This window comes from Anabas testudineus, chromosome 9 (genome assembly GCF_900324465.2).
Source record: "Anabas testudineus chromosome 9, fAnaTes1.2, whole genome shotgun sequence".
NCBI lineage: Eukaryota > Metazoa > Chordata > Actinopteri > Anabantiformes > Anabantidae > Anabas > Anabas testudineus.
In genome coordinates, this window is record NC_046618.1 from 443,780 (window position 1) to 470,500 (window position 26,721).

At 38.5% G+C, this 26,721-nt stretch overlaps 2 protein-coding genes across 6 annotated transcripts; both read left to right on the forward strand.

Annotated features, from left to right (window-relative positions):
• The first annotated feature begins 858 nt into the window (after positions 1-858).
• fgf17 (fibroblast growth factor 17) lies at positions 859-5,156 on the forward strand. The gene is made up of 5 exons (XM_026343683.1): positions 859-890; positions 983-1,019; positions 1,296-1,473; positions 2,429-2,535; positions 4,866-5,156. Exons 1-5 carry the CDS (start codon positions 859-861, stop codon positions 5,154-5,156), a joined length of 645 nt encoding a protein of 214 aa, XP_026199468.1.
• Positions 5,157-7,547: 2,391 nt separating this feature from the next.
• Positions 7,548-26,545, forward strand: fkbp15b (FKBP prolyl isomerase 15b). 5 transcript variants are annotated; one of them, XM_026342927.1, is made up of 28 exons: positions 7,548-7,705; positions 9,407-9,510; positions 9,607-9,679; positions 9,794-9,863; positions 9,951-10,025; positions 11,881-11,982; positions 12,172-12,321; positions 12,422-12,490; positions 14,259-14,402; positions 14,536-14,690; positions 14,782-14,830; positions 14,930-15,046; positions 16,305-16,437; positions 16,568-16,668; positions 16,756-16,831; positions 16,927-17,036; positions 17,114-17,212; positions 17,349-17,443; positions 18,041-18,143; positions 19,464-19,635; positions 20,366-20,502; positions 20,591-20,746; positions 20,949-21,092; positions 21,456-21,563; positions 23,714-23,821; positions 24,092-24,711; positions 24,996-25,104; positions 26,005-26,545. In XM_026342927.1, the coding sequence occupies exons 1-28, from the start codon at positions 7,656-7,658 to the stop codon at positions 26,080-26,082; spliced, it is 3,507 nt and encodes a 1,168-aa protein (XP_026198712.1). In that variant the 5' UTR covers positions 7,548-7,655; the 3' UTR covers positions 26,083-26,545. The 5 variants fall into 5 exon arrangements, with proteins under 5 accessions (XP_026198712.1, XP_026198715.1, XP_026198716.1 ...); XM_026342930.1 differs by having other exon boundaries at positions 20,955-21,092; XM_026342931.1 differs by having other exon boundaries at positions 16,774-16,831.
• Positions 26,546-26,721: the final 176 nt, after the last annotated feature.

Here is a 26,721-nt window from a genome sequence, read left to right on the forward strand (position 1 = left end):
AGTATCCTGTTCATCTTGAGATGCTGATTGCTTATTATGTAAAGATGAAACAGGCCTTTTGTCTACATGATTTGTTTGGGCTCCTATTACATGAACCTGAAGTGTGACCAGTTAACATAAGATAAAAGGGGAAGTGTGTTGGGGGATTAGGAGAGCAATGCTATCTGTAACACCTAATTGTCACACCTATAAGATGCCATTAGACTAACCTCCTTTAAATACAGTGCTACTATAAAGACCTACGTTATAGGCAAACAGATACGTAGTCTTGAATAAAACTTAAGCTAAAACTGTCAGATCAATTTCGTTTTCTTGTGCAATTAAATATTAGAATTTCAAAGTGAATTAATTTTTTCTCTATGTGTACTTAAAACATGTTAATAATTTCTCTTTTTCTGCACATCTACATCAGCGTGTTAAATTATCATTAGGGTCCTGTTGTTGTGCCCACCCACAACAGAGACATTTCAGGGAGGGACTTTGCCTTTCAACATTTAACCAGTGGGCAGCCCAAACTCGGTGGGACAGAGGGATTTTTAAAACCTGGAATTAACCCAAGCAAACCTACACTTCCTCCGGTGTCTCTCACATTTTACTGATCTAATGATTTTTTTCTCTACATAATGGATGTATCTGCTTTTGATGCGGTGCACGGATCTTTTGAAGAGCTCTTCACCCCTCAGCCAGCTGGATCAGGTTTTTGGTAAATATCTACGAGGAGATTATACCAGAGACTTTGCCGGTGTGAATGGACAGGTCGGATGTGCATATGCAACACTGTGGACCTTTTTACCGCATCCTTCCAGGATTTATCTGTCTCAAGAATCCGTTTCTTTATTGGATGAAGTAAAAAGGAGAATGTATGGAATAAACCAGCGCTGCATTTACATGTAAGCCAACGCTTTGCAGACGTTATTTCCACGACTGACTGATTGATGCCACAACATGATCTCACTAATAACTCTTTCTTGTTACTATGCAGATCATTTCACTTTTTAGTGCTGTGGTGCCATGCTCAGGTAAGCGCAGTAACTCTCAGTAACTGTCGTCATTGTTGAACTTAATTCTCTACTATAAAATACAATTTAATTAGGCGGAAAGTTGTAAACGGAGTTGCTGTGATAATTTACTGATTATGATCACATTTGAATGTACATGTAATAATATTATTACTTTATACTTTTTGTCTAGGAGCTATAGGGGTCATTTCGATTTGGTAGTCATACCTATATATTTATTTATCACAGGTTAGAATGAAAAAATATGTATTTTATTTTTCCCTTTACATAAAAAAGGGGGAGAATTACCCGTCTCCTAATTTTAACCAGTATGTGAGGACGCAGGGCGCAGTGACGGACCAGCTCAGCCGCAGACAGGTCAGGATTTACCAGCTCTACAGCCGCACCAGCGGGAAACACGTCCAGATTCAGGGCAAAAGGGTCACCGCGACAGCTGAGGATGGAAATGTGTACGGTAAGGACTGACACGAGACCTGTTCCCAAACGTATATAAACGTGGGACGAGGTTTTTGTATTTTTGTATTTTTGTATTCCTGCTACCTTCCTTTGCTTGAAAATATAAACCCAGGTTGTCTTTTTGTAACTCAGTGAATGGTATGATGTGTTTGATAACTGATTTTTAGAATTGTCTTCATGTGTGGAAATACCTTCAGATTATTTCATTTAAAAGAAAACAGGCTTGGTTTAGTTTAGATTGGAATTGACAGAGCTGAAACTGTGTAAAATCTGTAAATATGACATTTCTTGGATGTATATATTTATTGACCAAGGATGTACATGTATTTCTCTCACTGGTCTACAGTAAATCATTTCCTACACTCTGAGGTTTAACAAAGGTGACTAATGACAAAAAAATGTTTAGAGATTCTTCAGGGACTTAAGTAAATGAAATGAATTAAATGTTTCAGTCCCTGACAGTATAGGCACAAAGACCCTGATGCCCTGAGGCAAACCAACAGTTTTACCTCCAGCCTGCGTGTCCCTCCCTCTGTGAGGTGATTTTAGGCCTATATGTTAATTTAGCCTCCCTGCTGTATCCATGAAGCCATCGTCTGGCAAATTGGCAGCTGATTAGGACAAGGGCTTTGTCTCTATAGCTCCAATACACAAAGCTGTTGTAATGGCCAATGACTATAATTAACTGCAGGACAAATTCAATTGGGAATGCATATTCAGTTTCCGACACAGCTCTTTAATGCTCAGTGGTAACATTTGTTTAATCATCCCGTGTTACAGTGAGTGATTTAAGACTATGTATGTATGTATTTACAGCTCCACCGAAATAATGAGAGTAAAGACAACTCACTTACAAAATTATTCTGTAACTAGTAAAAATGACAACAAACTCATATAGCAGTTAATAAAACATATTTTCACTTCATCTCCTTTCTCCTGTGATTTACTGCCAGCTCGCCTCTTTGTGGAGACAGATACCTTTGGCAGCCGAGTGAGGATACGAGGTGAAGAAAGTGGACGTTATCTCTGCATGAACCGAAGGGGGAAACTTGTTGGAAAGGTAAAATACACTCCCCTCCAAAAGTATTGGAAAAGTGAGGCCATTTCCTTTACTTGCTATAGACCAAAAACATTTGGGTTTCACATCAAAAAATGTAATGAGAAAACACATCAACATTTCAGCTTTTATTTGCAGGTGTTTACACCTGGATCTATACCCAAGATAGCACCTATTGTTTGAACCCACCCATTTTCATGTGAGCAAAAGTATTGTAAAATGTGTTTTGTTGCATTGATTATTCAAATAATAAATAGCAGTGAGTGTCTACAGTTACAACAAGCAATTGTGAAGCTTCTTTGTGGTGCTCCCCTGGGAGAGAAGATGGAGAATCAATCAGAGCCATCACACAAACGGTGGCCATAGCCAGTACAACCATTTTGTAACAGATGTTGACAACAGAAACATTGTGATACCTGTAAAGAAATACCCTCCAAAGGGCAGGAGTAAAGGTATCACAATCTACTGTTCACTGAAGACACCAGAAGATGCAAACCACTCATTAGCAAGATAAATAGGTAGAGCCAAAAGGTAGAGAAATGAGCCTCAAAAAGGTTTTATGGACTGATGACTTAAAGATGAACCTTGACCAAAATGATGGAAATGCAAAAGTTTGAAGAAACATAGAATCTGCTCATGATCCCAAACATACAAACGTATCTGTGAAACATAATGGAGGTAATGTCATGGCTTGGGCTGTATGGCTTCTTCTGGGAAAGGCTTAATAATCTTCATTGATAATTTGCTAAAGATGCAACCAAACAACCTTCATCATGCAGCAAGATAATGACCCAAAACACACTACAATACAACAAAGGAGTTAATCAGGGGCAAAAAGAGGACGGTTTTAGACTGGCCAAGTCAGTCTCCGGACTTAAACCCATTTTAACTGATAGAGAGGAGACTGAGGGGAGGAAACCCCCAAAACAAACACAGAAAGAGTCTGCTGTGAAAACCTAGAAAAGCATAACAGAAGAAGAATACAAAAGTTGGGTGATGCCAATGGGTCACAAGCCCAGGTTATTGCAAGCAAAGGATTTGCTAACTAAATATTAAGTCTTATTAACTTTCACCTATTTTAAGTCTACATGTTCCAATACTTTTGCTCACATGAAAAATTGGTTGGTTCAAACAAAAGGTGATATTTTCTAAGTTGTGTATCGGATCCAGATGTAAACACCTGAAAATAAAAGCTGACACACTGATCTTTTGTCTCAAACACAATGTTTTCGGTCTACAGAAAAGTAAAGGAACGGACCCCACTGTTCCTCACTCTTATATAAACTGTATATAAAATGAAAAAATGATTTCAGTCAGTATTACACAGTTGTTAGTCAGCTCTATGGCAAAATGAAGTAAAAAATAAATAACATTGTTATTTTACAAGAGAGATATGTAACTGTGAAACACATACATAAAATACAGTGTACTCCAAGGATGTAACTATCAGTACAGCTAGTGTTTCTTCAGTGACACTGAAGAAAGTGTCGTGTTTATAACCATAATAACTCTATAGATAGACAAAAGCTCTCAAGTCAACTTGCCATTAAAAATGACCTCTCTCATCTATGAGCTAGGTTTTCCTCCGAAGGCTTATTGTTTGTGTCCTGCCTCTCCTTATCAGACCTCACATCCACAGTCCATTCTAATTGTAGTCTCATAATTTGCCAGTAACTCCAGAAAGAGCCCTCGGAGGACAATCATTGCTGAGATTCATTGGCCATGAGTGATGAGGGAAAATTACTCTACCATAGTGGACATAAGTCAAATCTCCAATTCCTTTAAATTGGGAAAGAAGATGAGAAGTCATAAATCTACTTCTCATCATGGTTTAGAAGTGTGAAAGGTGTAGCTGCTGCAACATCTGAAATATAAAATACATGCAGCAAAAGGCTCACATCACCACTTTCACATTATACAAGATTAGGTCCAGAACAAACTACTGAAATTGGTAGCTCATATGTTGTTAATGCAACACATATTTTTATTCGGATATGGGTTAGTCATAGATTACCTGCTGACCATTAAATAACGATAGTAGATTAGGATAATAAATGCTATTGGCTCCAATAGTTTTTCTGACATCTCTCTGTTAAATTAGCAATTAGAAATTAGCAATTGGCAATCTTGGCAGTGTAAAGAAAAAACAAATCTGCCTCGTTCCATTTGTTTTTGAAATTTGTGTTGTATTTCAAGAGTCCATATTCTATATGATACCTGTTTGCCTTTGAAATTCAGTGATCATGTTAGTTGTTCACAATACATGCTTTTATCTGTCTAGTGTGTGTCTGGGTAGATTGAATAGAATAAAACTTTTCTGTTTCCCCCTGCAGCCCAACGGCCGGAGCAGGGATTGTATCTTCACAGAGATAGTATTAGAGAACAATTACACAGCCTTCCAGAATGCCAAGTATGAGGGCTGGTATGTTGCTTTCACCAGAAAAGGAAAGCCCATCACAGCGTCCAGAACAAGGGAGAACCAAAGAGAGGTCCATTTCATCAAGAGGCTGCATAATGGCCCGCCTCCCTTCCCCAACAAGGACCTAAGCAAACACTTTGAGTTCATTCGATTTCCAGCCACACTTCGAGCAAAACGGAACAGGAAATCACATACCTCTTCCTAACCTCAGCCAAAGAAATGGACTGACGCCAGCTGTGATATAGGACAAAACAGATGCTATTTTATTTTTGTATATTTTTGGTGGTTAAATATCATAAATTTAAGTAATATTAGTGGAAAATTATCATATGTAAATACTGAAAGAGAGTAAAGCAAATGGATTATATTTATTTGTCAAATGTGTATTTGTTGACTCAGGGGATCTGTGAGGGATAAAGGGACATAGTGACTAGGGTGGTTATGACCAAGGATGTACAGATTGAGTGGCTCTGGGGGCTTGGACACTTTTCTCAAATTAATCACAGATGTCCCTCTTTGACATTAATTAACTCTCTGGTGTTTTAGCTGTTTTCCTTTACCTAATGCCTCAGCTCTGTTAGTTTGTAAAAAAACTATTTTAATATGTTTGTTCCAGTGACATTACGTTACAAAAAGTCAAAAGGCCAAGAATCTAAAGTAAAAAAGGTCTCAAATTTTTTATCCACTTCCCAGAAACTATATGCAAATGTTTATTTTATATGTCCAACACACACAGAAGAACTATTACTATTGATTTATATGTGGTATTTTATTACATTTTTTTTTTACAACAAACAGCTATATTCAAATATTGTCTTCACATGTATAGTAAAAAGCCTCAGTTAAAAAGCTGAGCTTTAAGCATAACTTCCCTTTGTAATTATTTCTATGAACATAAAACGAAATTAGCAGCAGTTTATATCTCTAGTCTCATATTCACAATTGTGAATGTGTAATGTCTACCAGGGAGGTAATTATAGCTATATGTATTTATTATGAAGAATTGACTCTGATAATTACCACCTTTCAAAATTTTAGCCTGGAGAAATGATACACGGCCCTGGTTATGACTTAGGTACCTTTGTTGCTATAAACTGCAACATTAATTTAGATTAAAATCTACACAGGCTGCACAGGCTTCCCTTTGACTTCCCTTATCATTTCAAATTGTTTCAAATTTAGAAGTTAAACAAAAAACAAACAAACAAATCATGTGAAATCTCTGAATTGACTTGTTGAATAGTTGATAAAACTACAGACAGTTAAAGTACTTTGATATGTTAATTTTCACACATATTAACACATGTATCCACACAAATTTGTCCATAAGTGGTAGTGGACTTTTTGAGGTACATCGGTCTGCACCATAACTAGCAGAGTTATACTAGACTGCTCCCCCCAATTGCAGCACTAGCCATGCTGCTAGCATGGCCACATGAGTAAGTAGTATGAGTGGTAGTAGAAGTGGCAAAGTCATCACCAGTGGTTGATGTGGAATGATTATGCTGAATGTTCTGGAGGTCTCAGATTCAAGGATAAGAAAATATTATATGGAAATAGATGATGGAATTTAGCTCAAGACTAACGTGAAGGTGAAATATAAGAGTAATGGACAGAAAAGAATAAGGGCAAGATGGGATAATCTAAAGTTTTAAATCAATAGCCTCTGCAGTTTTGGATGTTATATAAACACCAGTCCTCATTACATACATCAGATTAGACTATGTTAGATGACTGTGTTTCCAGGACTGATTTAATATTATGACAGATCAACTTGCTATTTGGAATTCAGCCAAACAATCTAACTCTTTTAATGAACTTGGCAGATGTAAAAGGCATGAGCCATTGACTGAATTAACAATAACTGCAAATCTATTTTTACCACAATGATAGGAAAATGTTTGATAAAAGGTTGGTGGGATCACACCAACCAATTCTGTTCCATATCTCATGTCTCAAGTATGAAAAATGGTTGGTAAATTTTGGTAAAATTTGAGGCAGTGACAAACGCTGAGACAAACCTGTTTAATCTTGTTGTAATGTTCCTTTACACAGAGGTTCCTCATATATCCAGCAATGTGGTGTTCTTCTTTTTATGTTAGTATTGTTATGTAAATACTATTAATAATATTAACATTTAAACTATTTAAAGCTATCTGTGTCTGGTTTTTATTAAAGAAAAGTAAATTGGAAAAAAACCTGTTTGTGGAAGAATTTAAGCTCAAAAAAGTAGAAAACAAGTTACTCATTATAAAATAGTGACAAAGTGATTATAAATTATAAAAAGTATATTACACTGACAGAATAAATTGTTTAATTGATTCATTTTGAGTCATTGAAACACAAAAATGAAAGGAAATCTGATTTCAATTTTGTCACATTTTGAATTGTGCCTCCCTGGCTCTGTTTGGATATAGTAGGACCTTTCTCAAGTCTTCTTCAAATAAGTAAATTACCTTTTGCTGTCATCTTCCTCAGGGAAACTCCTGGTACAGTGTTTGGAAAGCTGCGATATAAAATCCCCATAATGGTCTTTACTGCCCCCCAGTGGTGATCTGCGCTACTAGAAGTTGGATCATGTGGAAAGTCAGCTGATTCCAGCACAACAGGAAGAGGAAGACACAGTGCTACATAGTGGTCATGGAAAACCAGTGAACTCATTTGTGAAGTTTAATTTAATTAGAAAAAGCACTAGACCTAAAAGATGTTCGGCGGTGACGACGAAGAGGGAGACTTCTTGTCTCCGACTGGAGGGTGAGAAAGTTTTCATCCACCAAACTAGTGCTCTTAGCCTGCGAGCTAAGTAGCTTACTATCGTTTAGCCGAGCCAGGGTTAGCCGTGCTCGTGGAATGACCAATGTAAAATCTGGCAAATTATTGTTTGTGGGTAACACGCAGAAGATAACATAAGAAATGAAAACATGAAACATAAGAGACCGTTTTAAGTTGTCATTTAATTCGTTGTAGAACACATTTCACCGTTTTGAGTTTATGACATGTATTGTGTCTAATAATTCATATTACGCTTAACACACTCTAACTACCCACAAAAAGAGAAGCACAGTGAACCGGTAGAAAAAACATGATTATAATAAAGGATGACCTTTGTAGGAAGTTAACCCTCATTACCATGTTCGATATTAGAAGAGGGGGTAACTAACATTTTTAACATTACAGTAAAGCGAAGTTATTTAAATGTAACGTTGTCATTTTACAACTAATTGATAACAGTACCAAAGTAAAACTGGCTGGAGCAGGGTTAGCAGGATCCCTCTGATGTCTCATTGCTGGTGGTTATCACATGCTGTCACACCGTCTCCACTCTCTGTACACTCTGCCCAGTCGTTCATGAATGAAGCTTCTCATAGTATGTTTAGCTTTGTTATGAAAATTTAATTTCATATATTTTAGCCACTTAACCAGGCTGGTGCTTAGTGTTATGTTGATAGGGAAATTGTATTATTATTTGAATTGATCAACTCCACCGTTTGCTAAATCAAACCGCTGCTCAGAAATAGTCAGAAAATAGAAAGAAGCTTTTTAACCGACAAATCAGATATTGCAAGAATAAAAACAGGACCTTCTATTGCGAGACAGACTCACTAACTATGTATTAATATAACTTTCCTCTCAATTATGTAGAATTAGCTGCTATAACACTCCCCTGGGCTGGGCAGGGGAGTGTTATGGCTGCTAATTCCTCTCACATGCTGCTTGTTAGAGCACTAGGTGGCTAAGGCTTGTGCTCCAGTCTATTTTTGCTCAGTAGAGACTCAGCACTAAAATGGACCTCCTAATTTTTTTTTTGCTATGCTGTTGAATCTACAATGGTGGTGTGACTGCAGCAGAGGACGAGAGATCAAGGGTAACCCAGGACAAAAGCATTGGAGCTTACAGTAGAGGACTTTTGACTCACACATGCAAACAGACTGCTCCTCATCCCAGTTCCTTACCATCGGCGATGATGGCCTCAAGGCCTTCAATATGTCTTTTCTGAGAGATCTCAGTGATTACCAGTGGAAGGAGTTCCAGGGGTCAGTAAGGGGAAGCATTGCAGTTTTCTAAAGCTTTTCATATTGCAGAAATGTGTCAGAAATTTTGGTCCAGCCTTTCTGCTTGTGGAGGTACACAACAGCCTCCATGACAACTGCGCAAACTTTGTCCACTGAGGAAGAACACTTTCTAGCTGTTAAAAGCTTAGTTTAGATTTATTTTGACTACAGGTTCCAATGTCACGATTGAACTGCTTAATTGATGAAAATGTAATGCGCTGAGAAAAACAAGGTTAAAAGCTGAAAGTTCCAGTTGAAGTTAGGAAGTGGATCTTATTTTAAGTCTTATGTTATAATATAAACAATTCCACTCACTGAACCTTCAGCTCTGTGTCAGAGGACATATTCTCTATTCTTTGTCTTCAGATGATTGTTTTGTTCCTCACATTTTTTATCCTTTCAGGGCCAAGTTGGCCTGCCTGTTTGGACTAGACCAGGAAGCCAGTCAGGGGAATGAGTCGTTCCAATACACAGCTCCCAAACAACCCAGAAAAATCTCCAATCCAGGTGAGACCATCACAGTAGCGACAAAAGCACAGTAAGAGTTTGGTATGGCGTGAAGGCTGAACTCAACATGTCTCTTGGTCTGTTTACCTCCATCAGCCACACAGAAACAAGCACCACCAACTGGCGCTTCAGCTGTGTTATTTGCCACACCAGTTCAAGCCTTCAGATAGTAAGGATTCTATTTTAATATATTAAAGTCTGAGTCTGCCCATCAACAACTTATTTTACAAAGCCTAACAACAAGTTAAGTGAAAAGTTTTTCTGCCATTTTTGTTTTGTGCAGTATTAATGGACAGTATGTGAAGCAAGGAAAGCTGGGAGCAGCCGTGCTGGGCAACCATACAACAAAGGAGGTTGGAGCTATGCTAACTGGTCACTTGTTTCAGATTACTGGTTTGACTTTGGATTTTTATGAATAATACTCCTCTCCATTTCTGCAGTACAAGCTGCTTCTGTACTTGAGCCAACAGAAACAAGTGACCACTGCTAGGATTCATATGGGCTTTGTTTTCACAGTAAGTAGAGACACAGATGATGTTGAATACACATGGAAAAACATGCTTGAATGCTTGACTGAGGGCATGTGACTGGTGTAATGATTCGGAAGGGTCCTCTGTTTTGTGTTGCTCTTTGATATAAAACTGTGATACTCCCCCTGTATCACCAACCTGCTACCACTATCATCTCACCTCCCACATATTAATGGTCAAATCAAATTTGAAACAGTATGCTTGAAATCTGAACAAGGCATCTAGGTGTAGCATGAGCTGTACGTTAGATTCAGCTCCCAATTAAATTAAATTCAATTTTATTTGTATAGCGCCAAACCACAACAGAAGTCATCTCAAAACACTTTACATTGTTAGATCTTACAAATATAACTGTATAGAGAATCATATAGAAAACCCAACAATCCCACTTGATCAAGGGGGTATTGAGGGCAGTACAGGGTGTAGGTTTTTTGTGCAAGGTACGAACTGAACTGTGGCGGCTGGTTAGTGTAGTGGTAACATTACCGCCTCCCATGTGGGAGACTGGGGTTCAAATCGCAGCTATGGCTACCTCCAGTAGGGGTCCTTAGGCAAGACCTCCTCACGCTGCCCTGCCTACCCTTGTAACTTGTAATGACTTGTAAGTCGCTTTGGATAAAAGCGTCTGCTAAATGACTGTAATGTAATGTAATGTAATGGCTATGGAGAACACTAAGTATAAAGCACCAAAGTAGAGAAACGCAAATTTGTCGCAAAGTGTTTTCTCAGAACTTTGACAGACACAGATTTGCAATTTTTAAATCTGTCATTAAAATTGAAATTACATCACTATTTCACTAGTTCATGGTCTTCATCAGCAGATGACCATAAACCCAAAGCGCCAATCTTTGGTCACATCGTGGTCACTGAGCTATCTCTGTGACAGCTGGCCAAACTCCAACCCCTAATGAAGTTTGCGCAGAGATGCAGTTGTAAGCTGCAGGAAAGTGGACCTGTCATATAAGAATACTATAAAGCTTTGTTTCTTTTTTTAGCCACCTTCTCAAGCCTTTCCCTTGAGAAGGAACTTGCATTACAATAGGTTTTTTAGAGCTCTAATTAGCACTCTGTATTGTCAAGAATTTGGTGATAAGATATGATATACAGTACCTTGCACAAGTGTTTATACCCCTTGAACTTATCCACATTTTGTCACATTCCAACCACAAACATAACTATATTTTATTGGAATTTCATAACATGGACCACCATAAACTGGAAAGAAAATGTTTTTAAAAAAATTTTTACAAATAAATATTTGAAAAATGTGTTCAAATGTACTCCAGATTTAAACACCTGGAAATAAAAGCTCAAATGTTCTTGTCTCATATTCTTCTTTTGATGTCAAACCCAAGAGTTTTCAGAAATAAAGGAATTGGCCACACTGCTGCAATACTTTTGTAGTATGTAGTAAGTGTATGTTTCATAGCTACATTGTGTATGTTTACTTACAACGGAAGGAAGTTCGTAGAGCATCTTATATCTACGTGAATCCAAGGTTTCTTCTTTAGGTGGCACCCTGTATAAACTGGTGACAGTGACAGACTAACTGGTACTCAAAGCACTTTACAGTACCTTTCAGTATTACAGAAAGAAACGCATTATGGAAACACACAGGGAAGGATCTACTGGGATCAGCTGTTATCACACTATGATGGCTTCTGTGTTATGTGTGTAATATTCTACTTTTTTACTTAATTTTTTTTTTAAAACATATGAGAGGGGATGAAAACATATAGATTTCCTCAGAGGTAGAGTTTAGGTTGCTGTACAAATTCACAGATTAGCAGATGCACCATGAGCATGTGCTATGTCTTGTCTCCATGTTCTGTCTCTCTTGCAGGTACAGCCAAACAATTATTGCACGTTTTATGACGACCAGAGGCAGAACTGGTCCCTGATGTTTGAGTCGGAGAAAGCTTTATCTAACTTCTGCAAAGAGGCAAGTGATACTGTAGGAGACCTACACATTGTGATCGTGGTTGTTTGTATAATCGAGTGTGGGCCAAATTTTGCAGATATCTAGATATATTTTTAAAACCTTTTCATCATTCTGACCTATTGTATTCAAACTTTTACAAAATTGAAGAGCTATGTTGTTTATTTGATGACTTATTTCAATTCATGTCAGGTGTGTTTGGCGAAAGCTAACAGCACAGCCTCCTTAGATACTGTCGTGGTTCAGGATCTCACACTTGGGGAGGGCCAGGGGGTAGAGAATGGTGACTCTCTGGAGGTGGTGTACACAGGCTGGCTCCTGCAGAACCACAGCATTGGACAGGTCAGACTCTTCCAGCATTATTATACGAATTTCATCTTTTTGTCTCCAGTTCCCATAAAATTTCTAGACATAACTCTTTTAATTGTAAATCTCTTTTCAGATGTTTGACTCCAACCAGAACAAAGAAAAGTTGTTACGACTGAAAATTGGAGCTGGAAAAGTGATCAAAGTGAGTCAAAAGAATGTACCATTGTACAAAATATTGTTACCTGCTATTTAAAATTGTCCAGTTTTTATTTAGCAACTTTATTACTATAGTTCTTTTCAGTTAATTTCTATATTTTTATCTTTTAGTATTCCATAAGTTTTACTTGCATTATATAAGTCACTTGTGAAATTTTATCATGCATTCTTATTGTATGTTACTATTTCCATCCAAACATGATTTCTCTCATTTCCTTGTGACTGAGTCATAGTGTCTTTTTATGTACTCTGATGCTGATGATGTAAAGAAGGTTGGATATGAGATGTTGTTGCATTCAGAGAATAAGCAAAAGTCACAATCTTAGAAGTCATAAGTCATGGAGACATATGACGATAGGTCATTTTGCTCAACAATATGTTAAATTGTTAGTAAAAAACACAATGTCAAAACACCTGAGTGCAGTCAATGTGTTTCAAGGAATATTGACACAAGCAAGGAGACAGATGTAAGAACATTATTATGTCACTGCATATCTATTGGAGTACAGTTAAATCACTCAAAAGGTTGAAGCAATATAGCACTTCGTAAAGAAGGTCGCCCTCAAAACTAATTGCGTGTGCAGAAAGCAGACTAGTGAGGGAGGACACCAAGTTCCACTCTGCATTTGAAATTGGGAGCACACAGCAGCTTTTGGTAGGCTACTTCAAGTCACAGCTTTATGGGAGAGCGGCAAAGAGGAAAAAAGCTTATATTAACTCTGATCTAGAGTTTGTCAAAAGGCTTGTGAGAGACTGAAGTTAACTAGAAGAAGACTGGACACTATGACTAGTGAAGAACATTTTTTTTCTAGGTTCCTTTACTTCTTCTGTCAGAGTAGAAGACTTTTTTTTAAATATGTGTATTCTTATATATTAAATGAGAATATTACTCCTAATATGTCCAATAGCATGCTTTCCATGTGGATTTCTAAAGATGTTACAAGTAAATGTCTGCACTTATGTAGCGTTTTTCTACCTAGCTGGTACTCAAAGCGCTTTACACTGCGTCTCATTCACCCATTCACACACCAATGGCAGAGCTGCTATGCAGCTGACCTGACTCACCGGGGGCAACTAGGGGTTCAGTATCTTGCTGCTCTTGTGGCAGCCGGGAATCGAACCACCAATCCTGTGATTGGCAGACAACTGCTCTACCTATTGAGCCACAGCCACCCCAGCCACAAGTGACTGGCTTTATTTCAAATTGTGAAATCATGACGGGTATGAAAAAAAGTAGTAGACTGCTAAATATGTCATGTGATTTTTGATTTCCCAGATTTAAACACCTGGAAATAAAAGCTCAAATGTTCTTGTCTCATATTCTTCTTTTGATGTCAAACCCAAGAGTTTTCAGAAATAAAGGAATTGGCCACACTGCTGCAATACATTTGTAGTATGTAGTAAGTGTATGTTTCATAGCTCCATTGTGTATGTTTACTTACAACGGAAGGAAGTTCGTAGAGCATCTTATATCTACATGAATCCAAGGTTTCTTCTTTAGGTGGCACCCTGTATAAACTGGTGACAGTGACAGACTAACTGGTACTCAAAGCGCTTTACAGTAACTTTCAGTATTACCAATAAATAATACTGAATATGTCGTGATGATTCTCTTTGACTAAAGTACTTTTCAAGATTCCTGCCACTGATTATAACACTGGCCATAAATTAACAGCTTGAACCCTGAGGGGTTGTGCTAATCACTGTGATACTGTCATTGTTATCTGTCTTTCTGTCCTTCTCTGTGTGAGCAGGGCTGGGAGGAAGGGATGCTGGGGATGAAGAAGGCAGGCAGTCGTCTCATCATCATCCCACCCAACCTAGCTTACGGATCCAAGGGAGTGCCCAACTGCATTCCAGCTAACAGCACACTTATATTTGAAGCGGAACTTCGGCGGGTAATAATTCTTTACTTCTTTTCCTAATGTGATGGTCTTCATTCATGTCTTTGTTTATCTTCTGACATGACCTCTTTATTCCTGCTCTCTTGTGAAAGGTGAAAAAGCTTTTTCTGCTTATTCCCTGCTTTAGGTGAAGTTTTCCAAGGACAGTGGCTCTGATCGGGCCAGCGCCAGTTCTAGAGACTCTGCTGCTCCCTCTCCTGCTCCTTCCCCGGCCCCCAGTGTGGAAAACCTGGCCCCAGAGCCTGCAGTACAGACAACTGCCTCAGGCCCAGGCAGAACTGGGTTAGATTAAAGACTCAGTAATTTGTTAACATTATTCACTTCTTTGTCATTTAAGCTGATTTGTCTCCAACATGTTCTTTTTGTTTGCTAGAGACCCACCACTTCGTGCAAAGTCAAACTCTCTGAGTGAACAGCTGGCAGTAAGCAACTCTTCAGTTTTTTTCTTTTAACAAAGTCTTTATTTTAAATAGTTAAAGTTTTTTCTACTTCTGTTATGTCATTTTCATTTCTAACATTAGAATCCAGATGCTACTAAAGCCAAGCTGATTTCTCGCATGGCAAAGATGGGCCAGCCCATGTTGCCATTTCTGACAGGAGTGGCCAGTCAGCCTGAATCCAGTGACTCCGAGCTTGAGGTAGGAGCCTAATTGAATTGAATTGAATCTCTCTGTAAATGTTGTGATGGTTGATATGTTGCTTTGTATCAACAGCCTGGGTTATTATGTTTTGTTATTGTATTTATTGTTTTCCAAACATGATTAAACACACATCAGTGGTCAGAGCTTGACAACCTGCTAAATGCAGGTGGATTTCAGCAGTGGTGAGTAATGCAGTCACTCCTACTAGCCACTTTGTCGGGCTGATTTGTAGACACATATTTTATTGCAGTCTATACTAAAGGCACGTGAACTAAGAAACTAATTGTAAGGACAGCTCAAACTTGTCCTGTGGATAGAAATGAAGATGAGATTCGTTCAGCAGGGAGCAGAGAAACTGCCCCTAATACAATGAGTTCGGATTTGAAGGAGGACATTACTGTGAGAGGAAGGAGAGACTGAGAGCCCACAAGGATTGCTCACTTTTTTTAGCTGGGATCAGGGCTCTGATTAGTGCTATTTTACCTCTATAAAAGCTGTCTATTAAATGGTAACTCGGTTTTGTGCCCTAAAGATACACTGACTCAATTTTGAATTGGTGTTGGACCTCCCACTTACATACTGCTGGGAAATATTTTTTTTACTGTCTGATTACATTTAACTCTTAAAGTAGGTAATGACATCATTGTTTGAAGTGTCAAATTTATGAGGAATTCATTTTTTGACAGAGACTGTGGAGCAGTCTACAGGTGTCAAGGAGGGCAGCTGATTGCCCCTCTGTAAAGCCTAGCGGTATTCACATCTAGTCTCGGTACAATTGTTACTAAAGTTATAATTGGATGATAAAATTATACATTTTATAAATTATGTCTATAAGGTGTTCAAATCACTGAAATTGACAGCACAGTCACACACACACTCACACACCAATGGGAGATCTGACTGGCTGGGGGTTTAATATCTTGACCAAGGACACTTTGACATGTGACAGGAGAAGCTGAAAATCAAACCACTGATCCCGTGATTGGTAGACAACTGTACTACCTTGTGAGCTAAATGTACAATGGCATTTACACACAGGGAGTTGTTCATGTGATTGTCCAGTAAAATATAGGTACCTTAAAATTGTACTTAAGAACAGCACTATATTTAGTACTTAGTTATTTACCACCCTTTACATTTAAAAAGGTTGTTAATCTAGTTTAAGTACATTTTAGTGCACAATGGTCTTGGATTTATAAAGTTTTTGGAATTTTGAATCTTGCATTGCTGAGTTTCTGTCTGTATTGATCTCTAGGACACCAGTGGCAGCAGAGCAAAGGAACAAGCTGCACCCCCTCCTCCAGTTCCAGTCTCCACTGCTTTTCCAGCTCCAGCTTCAGCTCCAGCTTCAGCTCCAGCTCCAGCTACAGCTCCAGCTTCAGCTCAAGGTTACCTCCTTCCACCTCTTCATATATGCATTCTTTCTGCAGCTTAGAATGACAGAGGATACACTTCCTTATTATGTGCAGTATTCATTACACTGTACATGTGAATTCCCTAAATTATTTCTTTCTACAGTAAATCCATATCCTCTCATCACTCCACCTTCAGCCTTACTTCCTGTTATTACTACTATTGCCCCACAGCCAGGGTTGCCAGGCAGCAGCCATGCCTTTCAGGTGAGCTTGTACAATATCATCAGTTAGTGCTTAGTAGAATAAAGATAAATCTTTATATTTATATTGTTGCATTATGTTGTTTCATAGCCTTACTCCTACACACAGACCTCTGTGGCTCCATCTCAGCTGCATGTTGGCCAGGCCTTCCCCACACCATACATGGGTAAGTTTGTTTCAATAACAAAGAAGTCAGAAAAGCAATACAAAAAAGTAAATGTAAACTAATTTTAACACTGTTATTGTGATTTTTTTCTTAAGGCTCCAGTGACGTGACTTCCTTCATGATGACTGAGGCCCGACAACACAACACAGAGATCCGGTTAGCAGTTGGAAAAGTAGCAGATAAAGTGGATCAACTGGCCTCAAAGGTTAAATCCTGCATAAGCGGTGTTCATTAAGCGGCTCAGAACACAAATGAGTTACATCTGGTTTCTGTCTTCAACAGATAGATAACCTTCAGAGGCAGGGAAGTATTTCCATTGGTGCGTCAAGTATGTCGATGGAAACCTCCATGATTGTGCACAATATTCAAAGAATTGTCCAGGTACACACCTGAATAGTTTAGTGCCCTGTGATTTTTGAAGAGTCTTTGTAACACACATCAATTATCTTGTGACATTTACACGTGTAATGGGACTGAAACAGTGTTCTGAACTAAACTGTCCGATTCTGTTTTTTAGGAAAATGAATGTTTGAAAAAGGAAGTTTTTGACAAGAGCTCTCGCATTGAGGAGCAGAACCGTAAGATTGGGGAGCTCATTAACCAGAACCAGAGGTGATTCTTAAAATATTCACAAATGATCCCTCCATCCATTACCCAACTAATATCCATTATCCATTCAATTGTACATTTCTGCTACTGGTCGCTGCTGTTTTGTTTTTTCTTTTTTGGTTTTTTTTGCACTGTCTTCAGACGTCTGTCTGCACTTTTTCTTTGTGTTCTTGCACTGTTTGCACTAGGTTGCACAGGATGCACTTTATGTGGCTAGGACTACTTAGCAGTCCTCAGCTCCATGTTCTGTCTTGTTACCGTCTTATGTAGCACCATGGTTCTGGAGAAACGTCTCATTTCACTATGTACTGCTTCAGCTATATGTGGTTGCAATGACAAAGCTTCTTGACTTGACTTGACTTGAATTTCTTCTAGCTGTGTGGTGATAGTGCTAACCGCCACACCACTGTGCCACCCTATTCACAAACTTTGAATTTTAAATTAGTGAGTGAAAACCACTGTAGCATGTAAAATAATAAAAACAATAAAATTGGGTGTTGATCTACTTAACAAACTGACTCATTTAACATATAAGGATGTGTGCGTTTTCAGTCTATATTTGTTTGAGTTGGATGTGATGTGGCTGTGCTGTTTGTCCAGGTACATGGAGCAGAGCAACCTGCTGCTGGAACAGAGGAATGACTCCATCAAGTCATCCAGTGAACAGAGCCAGGCCAGACTACTGCAGGCGGAACAGGACAAAGTGAGTGGGACTTTTCTAGTGGGACTTGACTAATGTGCACACTGTAACAATCATGATGTTAATTTGCATTTCAGTGTTTGGTGTCACGCAGAGCAAGAACTGAATGGTTTATCAATATGTCAGTAATTCCACATATCTAAAATGTTGATGCTGATCTTCAACAATTAAATTTACGATATATCATTCTTAATATTAGCCTTGTAATGCGTAAAATTATTGGGCGAGCTGAAACACAAAGGTGAGTGGAGAGCTTTACAATTAAATATGTGAATGATGCATCACTTAGACTTCTCTTTGGAGAAGTTGAACATTTTTTTTTTGTTTGTTTGTTTTTTTTTACTTTTCAATGATGCGTTTTAAGTATGTCTTCATATTTTCTACTTCCTGGGGAAAACCTATAAATCAAATTTATTCTCAAATAAACAGTAGTATTAATGGTTCTTTTATGGATTAAGAACATTGCTATCTTTGCTAGCTAAATAAAGTTAAGAAGTGAAGAATACCTGTGTCCATCTATTCTAAGTTGTGTGAATTTCACACCTGATTTCCACATAGGTTATCACCTTACCACTGTTAGTGAAGAGTGGGCTGGTATTTATCCTATCTTTTATTGTCTGTTTCCTGATGCTTCTCTCATTACCAACTTGCTCGATGTCTGGTTGATTGTGCTGCTGTGAGGAAAAATCTAGCCTTTACTGCTCTCTCTTCTCAGCATGCACTGCCTCAGGACCTGGGCTTTGGCCAGGTGAGCCTGTCTATTCTGTGTACCCTCTCTAGATGTTTGGGTCAAAAAGTATGTAAAACAGTTGTATGAAATTGTGTAAGGAATTAGTTTTGAACAAAATCAAAGATAGCTCAGTAGTGCATTTGGCACAAAATAAATAACTGTCAGTTGTAACTCTATAACAAAAATCAGCTATTTCCTAAAGTAATTGTGCCTTGGGTGCAATTCTGGGACATAATAGCTAATAGACAGTTTGGTTTGTCCTGTTTGTCACATTCTGCATACCATGTTAAGAATTTTGTGGTACTACTCTTTGACCCAGATCTAACCTCTGCCACTGTACGCATCGTTTAATCATATCATTGACATTTTAACCAACTTTTCTTTTTTCTCGTCTGTCTCCTTTCCCATTAGCCATCACTCAACATTTTACTCCCACAGGGTTATGCTGCTCACATCATTAGCACAAGTAGCCCCTTATCCAGGCTGTTACTATGTCGTCACACTGTCTTTGTGTGGCCTGTGCTTCAGTTTACCTTAGACAATCATCAGTATCTTCTGCTCTCATCACTCCTATCCTCTTGTGTCTCCTTCAGGTTCGTCTGACAGAAGATCTGGCTTCGTCCACGGCTCGGCTGTCTCAGCTGCAGCTAGAAGCTTTAGCTCACCAGCAGAAGGCCGTGGAGCTGCAAAGTAAACTGAACTCCGTGCTGCAGGACAGTGAGAGCCAATGCAAACAAATTTCTGCCCTGGAAACACAGCTGCATGGTTTGTGTTGAAGTTGTTTTTATTGGTTTGCGAATTTGTAAAAAATCTAATTAGTATAAAAAATGAAAACATCTGTGTACACACATCAAACTCTGCACAAGTCTAATGAACTGTTGAGAATAAATCATTTTGCATTATAGAGTAAATGTCTCAGGTTCTGTTCCCCTAGATTAACATCAAACAAACCCAGATCCATTTTTAAAATTAATTGGGGCGATGCTAAAACATGAACATATGTTTAGTGGCAACTGGACTTGTGTTAAGTTGTTGAAGATGTTTCAGAAGGCTTCTTCAGACCCTCTGGATTGAAGCTGAAATGTCTTTAACAGTCCACAATAGCATTTTTTGGGATTAACATGGTGTGGATTACTGACAATCTTCACAGACAAATGAAGCTATGCTGGATGTATACTAATAACAATAATGACACATTTTCCTAAACCCCATTGGGAAATTGTTATTGGACAGCTGCACATAGATGATGGTGCTACTACAGGGTTTCAGGAGACAAACTCAGTACTTTATACTCTCCAGCTGCTTGAACAGCCATATGTTGGTATTGTTTGTGTTTGTTTATTTTATTCTGCTTTTTCTGTTGCTTGTTCCCAATCTCTATGTTTGATTTCTCATGTCTGTAAATTTGGCATTTGTGATACAATACTCTATTGAGGAGAAGAAGAAAAAGACTAAATCAAAGCACACTGGTGTGACAGAGTTGTATGTGTTCCAGAACTAAAGGAGGCAGCAGAGAGTACTCAGGCCCAATACCGCATAGAGAAGCAAAGGCGCAAAGATTTGGAGCTGAGAATCAACAACATGGAGGAGGAACTGCAGGACCTAAAGACTGATAAAGAAGGCCTGGAACGAGTAAGGATACTTGGTTTTGTTCCTTGTCAAGCAGATATTTTTGAAAAGTAAAGTAGCTATTTTGTAAATACTCTCCTCTGTTCTATAGACAATTTTGGAAAGGAAGAAGAAATGGCAAGCTGAACGTCAGCATCGGGATGAGGAAGTGGAAGAGCTTCGCAAGAGCAGTCAACAGGAGCTGGATAATCTCCGAGCTGAACTTCGCAAGACCAGGACCAGCACCAACACTGCTGCATCTGAACAGGTTGCATCCAAAAAAAAGTCCTCAGCAATGAATGTGCATCAGCAACATGAATGATATTGTGGCTGTTAATTAACTTGAAATCTGGTTTAATTAATACAATATCTTTAATGAATGGTTGCATTATAAGTGACTAAATTGTTAAAATTGCCTCTTATTGGACCACTGATAACATACATAACTGTAAATTTTGCACCTGTCTCAGCTGCAGGCAGAACTGGAGGAGGAGATGAAAGGGAAGTGTGAGCGGATGTTGGCCTCTGCTAAAGAACAACACAGCAGAGAGTTGGTTGAAATAACAGAGCAGAGAGATGCTCTGCAGGGGAAACTCACCCAGTTACAGGAGAAGGTAGACAAGCTACACACACATCCCTACCATTTTATCAACTAAGGTTGTCTCAATGATTGCTGACTTGAAGAGGAACTCCCAACTTTACACATTTCCTTTAATGGCAACACTGTTGTCTTTAGAATTACATTATGAGAAAGCTACTGGTTTTGACATATTGTTTCACTTGGTTCATACTCACCCCCATTGCATAGTGTGATCTAAGTGTTATATGATGTGTAATTGCTGCAGACCCTACAGGAAAAAGTAGGAAGGATCAAGGCACATAGGAAGTCGTCAGTAAGCATCGCTGTGTGTTCACACAAATACACAAAACACAGAGTCATTGTATGTTTTTTTTCTGTGTTTTTGTTTTTCTTTAAGTACACTGCACTGGAGCAGCAAGAAGCAGCTGTAAGGGAGAAGCTGGAAAGAAGAGTGGCTGAACTGCAGATTAAACAGCCGGACCATTCAGGAGAAACTGTAGCAGAGGTGAGAATTCATACAAGAACACACACATTGGCATATTGGCATGGCAAAGCTACCTCGAAGAGGCAGTGTAAAAGTTACAGTCACAGAGTAAACATCCATTTCTCACACAAGCAAAGAGCACATACTTGGTGGCAGGATGGATTATATCTGCTATTTGTAAGCTATAGTAGCTGACCTAGCTGTATTTTTGTGTAATGCTTGTGCTTTTTGTGATTTAATTACACATACACATTTATCGGAACATATTAAAGGATATTAAAGGAACAGCTTGTTTAAATCTAATCTATCAGATAGGTTCCAGTTTGTGCATATTAATGATGAGCCTTCCATGGACACAAACGTAAGTCAGGGTGTTCCACAAGGTTCTGTGCTTCAACAGATTCTTTTCACTCTATATATGTCCTCAAGGCAATATTATTAGGAAACGCTCTTTTAAATTTCATTGCTATGCAGATGATACCCAGCTATACTTATCTATAAAACCAAAATAAACTAATGAATTAGCGATGGCAACAATAAGTTAGTGTAGTGGTAAGATCACTGCCTTCCATGTGGGAGACTGTGGTTCAAATCCCAGCTCCTTAGGCAAGACCTCATTACGCTTACCCTGCCTTACCTTACCTTGTAAGTCACTTTGGATAAAAGCCTAAACGTAACTGGCTAAATGTAAATGGAATTAATCAAACTTCAAGCATGCTTAAAAGACTAAAGGCCTGGATGTCCTCTTTTTACATTTTACCCCTTAATTTAGAGAGAGTTTATTTTGTTTGGTCATAAAAACCTCAGAGATATGATGTCTAATCATATTGTTACCCTAGATGACAAAGGATTAGCCTCAGGTAATATTGTGAGGAATCTCAGAGTTATCTTTGACCAGGATATCTCCTTTACATAATCCATAAAAGAAATCTCTATAACTGCCTTTTTTCACCTGAGAAACATTGCTAAAATTAGGAGCATCCTGTCTCAAAGTGATGCTGAAAAGCTAGTCCTTGCATTTGTTACTTCTAGACTGGACTACTGTAATTCATTATTAATAGTTTGTCCCAAAAACTCCCTAAAAAGCCTCCAGTTAATCCACAATTCTGCAGCCAGAGTTCTGACTGGAATTAGCAAGAGAGATCATATTTCTCCTAAATTAGCTTCTCTCCATTGACTCCCTGTAAAATTCCTAATAGCGTTTAAAATACTTCTCCTCTCTATATTAAGCACTTCCAATTTCCAGAGTTACTGGTCCTACCAACCTGCCCAGGGTTTTTTTTTTTTTTTGCTGCGTATTGGTGTTTTTTTGTTGCTTTCTGTTCTGTGCTGTGAACATTTTCAGCTACATGAAAGGCAAATCTGAGCAAGTAACACTGTTCATTTGAGTTAACTTTTTGAGTAAAGGTTCTTATGCTGGAATCCTGCATTCCAGCATAACAACTTTATCCGACTTATGACCACCACTTATTCACGGTGATGGCTGTAGGAAGAACTGGGCCTGCTTTGTTGCCTCTGGACCAGGACAACTCACCAGTATTGGTGGAGCTATGAATTCTGAGTGGTACAAGCAAATTCTTCATTGTCAAAGTGTCACCTGCAAACTGAAACTTAATAGAAAGTGGCTCTTCAGCAAGACAATGACCCAAAACACTCATTCTACAAAATAATGGTTAAGGCAGAGTAAATGTAATGTTTTGTAAAGACTGAGTCAAAATCCTGAAAATAAATTAATCCTATAGAAATACTGTGGAAGGACCAGAATCAGGCTCATCAGAGAGAAAGCCAGTCAGTATCCCTGAGCTCAAGCTGTTCTGCGGGAGGAATGGGCTAAAATCCCTCCAAGCTGATAAACAGTTAAAACAAACTTTAGATAAAGTTATTGCTGCAAAAGGAGGCCACATCACTTCCTGAACGCACAGGTTCACATACTTGTACCACAAACATATTTTTAAAATTAGATTCTTTTCCACAGTTAATACATGAATAAGGATAATGATTTTATCTCATTATTTTTATTGTTTTCATATTAGATTCTAGTAGTTGTGGTTCATATTAATGCAGAAATTTAGAACATACCAAAGGGTTAACAAAATTTTAAGTACTACTGTATGTAACATGACTCATCTTCTTGCAGCAATAAAACAGAGACCATCTGTGTGTATGTGCAGGTGAAGCGTGTGATGAATGGAGTGTTTCATTCACTGCGAGGGGAATTTGACCTAAGTGAATCTTACACTGGCCACGATGTGCTGGGTGTGATTGTCACCACCATTAAGGTAAGTGGCTGAGATACACAGACATGCTAAGGCAGCTTATATGTGGCAATGTGGAATGTCAGGAAAGAAAATAATCTATAAATGACATGCAATTGGACAAAATAGTGGAAATTTGAGGTTAGAAAATTATGTTTTGTGTCCAATTCACATGCTGATATTTTTAATTGAGGTGGATGACACTGACTAACTGATATTTGATTTTTGCACAACACTAGCACCAAGTATACTGTTGTTTTGGTGAATTCCTCACTGTTAGATATTTTTCCACAGAATGTAACTCTGCACCTGCTCAGTGGCACAAACAAATCTTCAGTGAGTAAGAAGGAAGAAGAGACGGAAGAAGAGGATAAGGAAGAAAGTGATGTTGAACCGACAGAGAAGAAACTTTATCACAATGTACACGAGAATGGAGAGAGAGAAGTCAAAGAGGAGGAGCAGGGAGAACATGTGGTTGAAGTGGCTTCTCAAGACATCAGTGAGACCCAGGCAAATCAGGAAGTAGCAGAGAAGGATACTAAGACAGTATCTGAGTCAGAGACACAAGGACCGGCAGAGTCCTTACTGGCCACTGATGTTCATCCAGTTTCATTGACTGAACTGAAACCTCAGGAGACAGCAGAAGAGTGTGAAGAGCAGCAGGAGCAGGGAAAAACTGCTGCAGAGCACAATGACAACCTCAAGAGTGCATTTCCAAATGAAGATGACCCAGATAATGATGAAACAATGTCGGAACCAAATGCAGATTTGAGCAGCAAGGCAGGCAAAGAGATTGTGGATGATGGTGAGCATGTAGAGGAAACATTTGGTGATGCTCAGAAAGCTTTTGGACCACCAACAAACCCACCTCCTCCACCAAATGCACTTCAGAACAGCCCAAAAGATGATACAAGGTGAGTGGTGCTATAAATGGTTCCTAATGTTTGCTACACATAAACTGTTTTAATTAGTACTAAAACTGTTACATGCCTGTCACTCTGTTACATGTTGGATGCAATCTTGAACTAATATAATTGTATTAACTAGATTTCCTTTTGACTTCTCTACAGCGTAGATTTGTGTCCTTCCCAACATTTCTACTGATGTATGCATTCCTGCAAACTAACTGCCTGCCTTTCTGCACTATTGTTTTTTGCTTGCTTCATCCCCATTTCCTCTCTTTCTTTCTTTCTCTCAGTCTGACTGAGGGAATTGTTGAGGAAAATGGAGAGGAGACATTTTTCCAGATCACAACTCCTGTCAACCCCCCTTCAGCACCCAGTCACGAGGAAGAAGAGGATGACATGGTAAGAGAATCTGTAGAGTTCAATCTCAGCTCTCAGATTAGATTCAACACTGGCCTCACCATTCCCCACCCCACAATCCTTGTGTTTTGTCTTTGTCTTTGTGTGAGTGCTAAGTCAGTTGTTGATATTGTGATCTTGGTGCATTCTGCTGGTTTGAAAAGTTACATCCATTAAAATCAATGGCAATTTTCTTTAAAAGAAATGATAAATGACCCGTACATTTTTTTTTTCCTCAAAACCTTTATTCTCAACCTCCCCAAACAATCACCTCCAACCTTTTTCTACTTCTGTGATCTGTGGATCAATTTTTCAGAACATCTGAGCTTGCCAAGCTCTTGGTTCACGTCCTTGATTATGTCGTCTTGATCCTTATAGGATGTTCTATGAATGTTAGCCTTGATTTTGGAGGAAAGCCGGGATGCCAAGGGTCTATTTTAAAATTGTGGATAAAGACCATCTGATATTGATTTTCGAGGCAGGAGTGGTCAATCCTGGTCCCTCGCTCTGCTAGTTTTTCTAGACCATCTTTATCTCACATTATCTGTAACGCTCAAATGACCCTCAGTTAGTGTTTGGTCACCAAGAGTGAGCTTCCAGCGTCTTAAAGCTTTGTGCCACTGATTAACGGCAATGAAAACAGTAGAGCATCATTATCTGTCTCATAGAAGTAAAATTTTGGGTGCATACAATCTGCACTTCTACATTCATGACTGGTCTCCATGATAGGCTACAAGCCTGAACATTTAATGCTAGAGAGTGAAGTTTCTTGGAACAAAAGGAGTAATCTTTTTTATTTGTTTTAGTGAGTAAATAAGTAAGTAAGTAACTGGACCTTTAAAACTCACTTCATATAGTATTATAGGACCGTGCTCATGTTTTTTCCCTCTCGCTTATGTCAAGAGCTTGAAGGGGCGTCCACCACCTGCGCCTCTGTTTGGTGATGATGAGGATGATGATGACCTAGATTGGCTGAACTGAACTGAGAGGGACCAGAGCAGTAGAAGTCTGCATCTTTAGTTTCCTAAATGAAGAGTTAGGTGCTTCACCAACCGTCTGTGCACTGCAACACGTTGAAGATGAGAGAAGCTTCACTGATAACCTTAGTGGGGCACTCAGCCAGTCTGTGTTGTCCTACTGACTGACAGCTGAATCTCAAGGTCTGACTTTGTTGTAATTATACACCCATAATTCACAGATGAGTTCAAATCAATACTTTACATTAATTATGTGATATGTGTTGATGATGCAATTTAATACCAACTTTTTACATGGCACTGTAGCAGATTTGTCTGTTGAATCAGATGTAATCTTTTTTTCAGTGGTCTCAGACTGTACCATTAGATATTTTATTGATTAGATTGCTACCTAAAGAATAGAACTTTTACACAATTTTGCTAATCAGAAATTAATTCTGCAAAATAAAAGACATGGAAAATGTGTATATTATCAGTCTCTTCTTTTGCCATTTCACTGTGGATGTAGAATCTGTTTTGTAAGTTATAATTTTTGTTGAGGTCAACATTTATTGTTATATCTCAGTGGCTTTGTACTTTTATTTTTCCAAATGTATTTAAAAATCTGAAACATCTTCTTTACAAATAATTTAGACCCTTTGCT

What these genes read in the sequence shown, in the direction of transcription:
- fgf17 (XM_026343683.1), top strand. Translation starts at nt 859, where the DNA reads ATGTATGGAATAAACCAGCGCTGCATTTACAT. An exon ending in TGCTGTGGTGCCATGCTCAG is followed by an intron (nt 1,020 to 1,295) that starts GTAAGCGCAGTA and finishes TACATAAAAAAG; the next exon opens with GGGGAGAATTACCCGTCTCC. An exon ending in TGAGGATGGAAATGTGTACG is followed by an intron (nt 1,474 to 2,428) that starts GTAAGGACTGAC and finishes ATTTACTGCCAG; the next exon opens with CTCGCCTCTTTGTGGAGACA.
- fkbp15b (XM_026342927.1), top strand. Translation starts at nt 7,656, where the DNA reads ATGTTCGGCGGTGACGACGAAGAGGGAGACTTCTTGTCTCCGACTGGA. An exon ending in CCTGGAAACACAGCTGCATG is followed by an intron (nt 19,636 to 20,365) that starts GTTTGTGTTGAA and finishes TATGTGTTCCAG; the next exon opens with AACTAAAGGAGGCAGCAGAG. An exon ending in AGGAAGAAGAGGATGACATG is followed by an intron (nt 25,105 to 26,004) that starts GTAAGAGAATCT and finishes GCTTATGTCAAG; the next exon opens with AGCTTGAAGGGGCGTCCACC.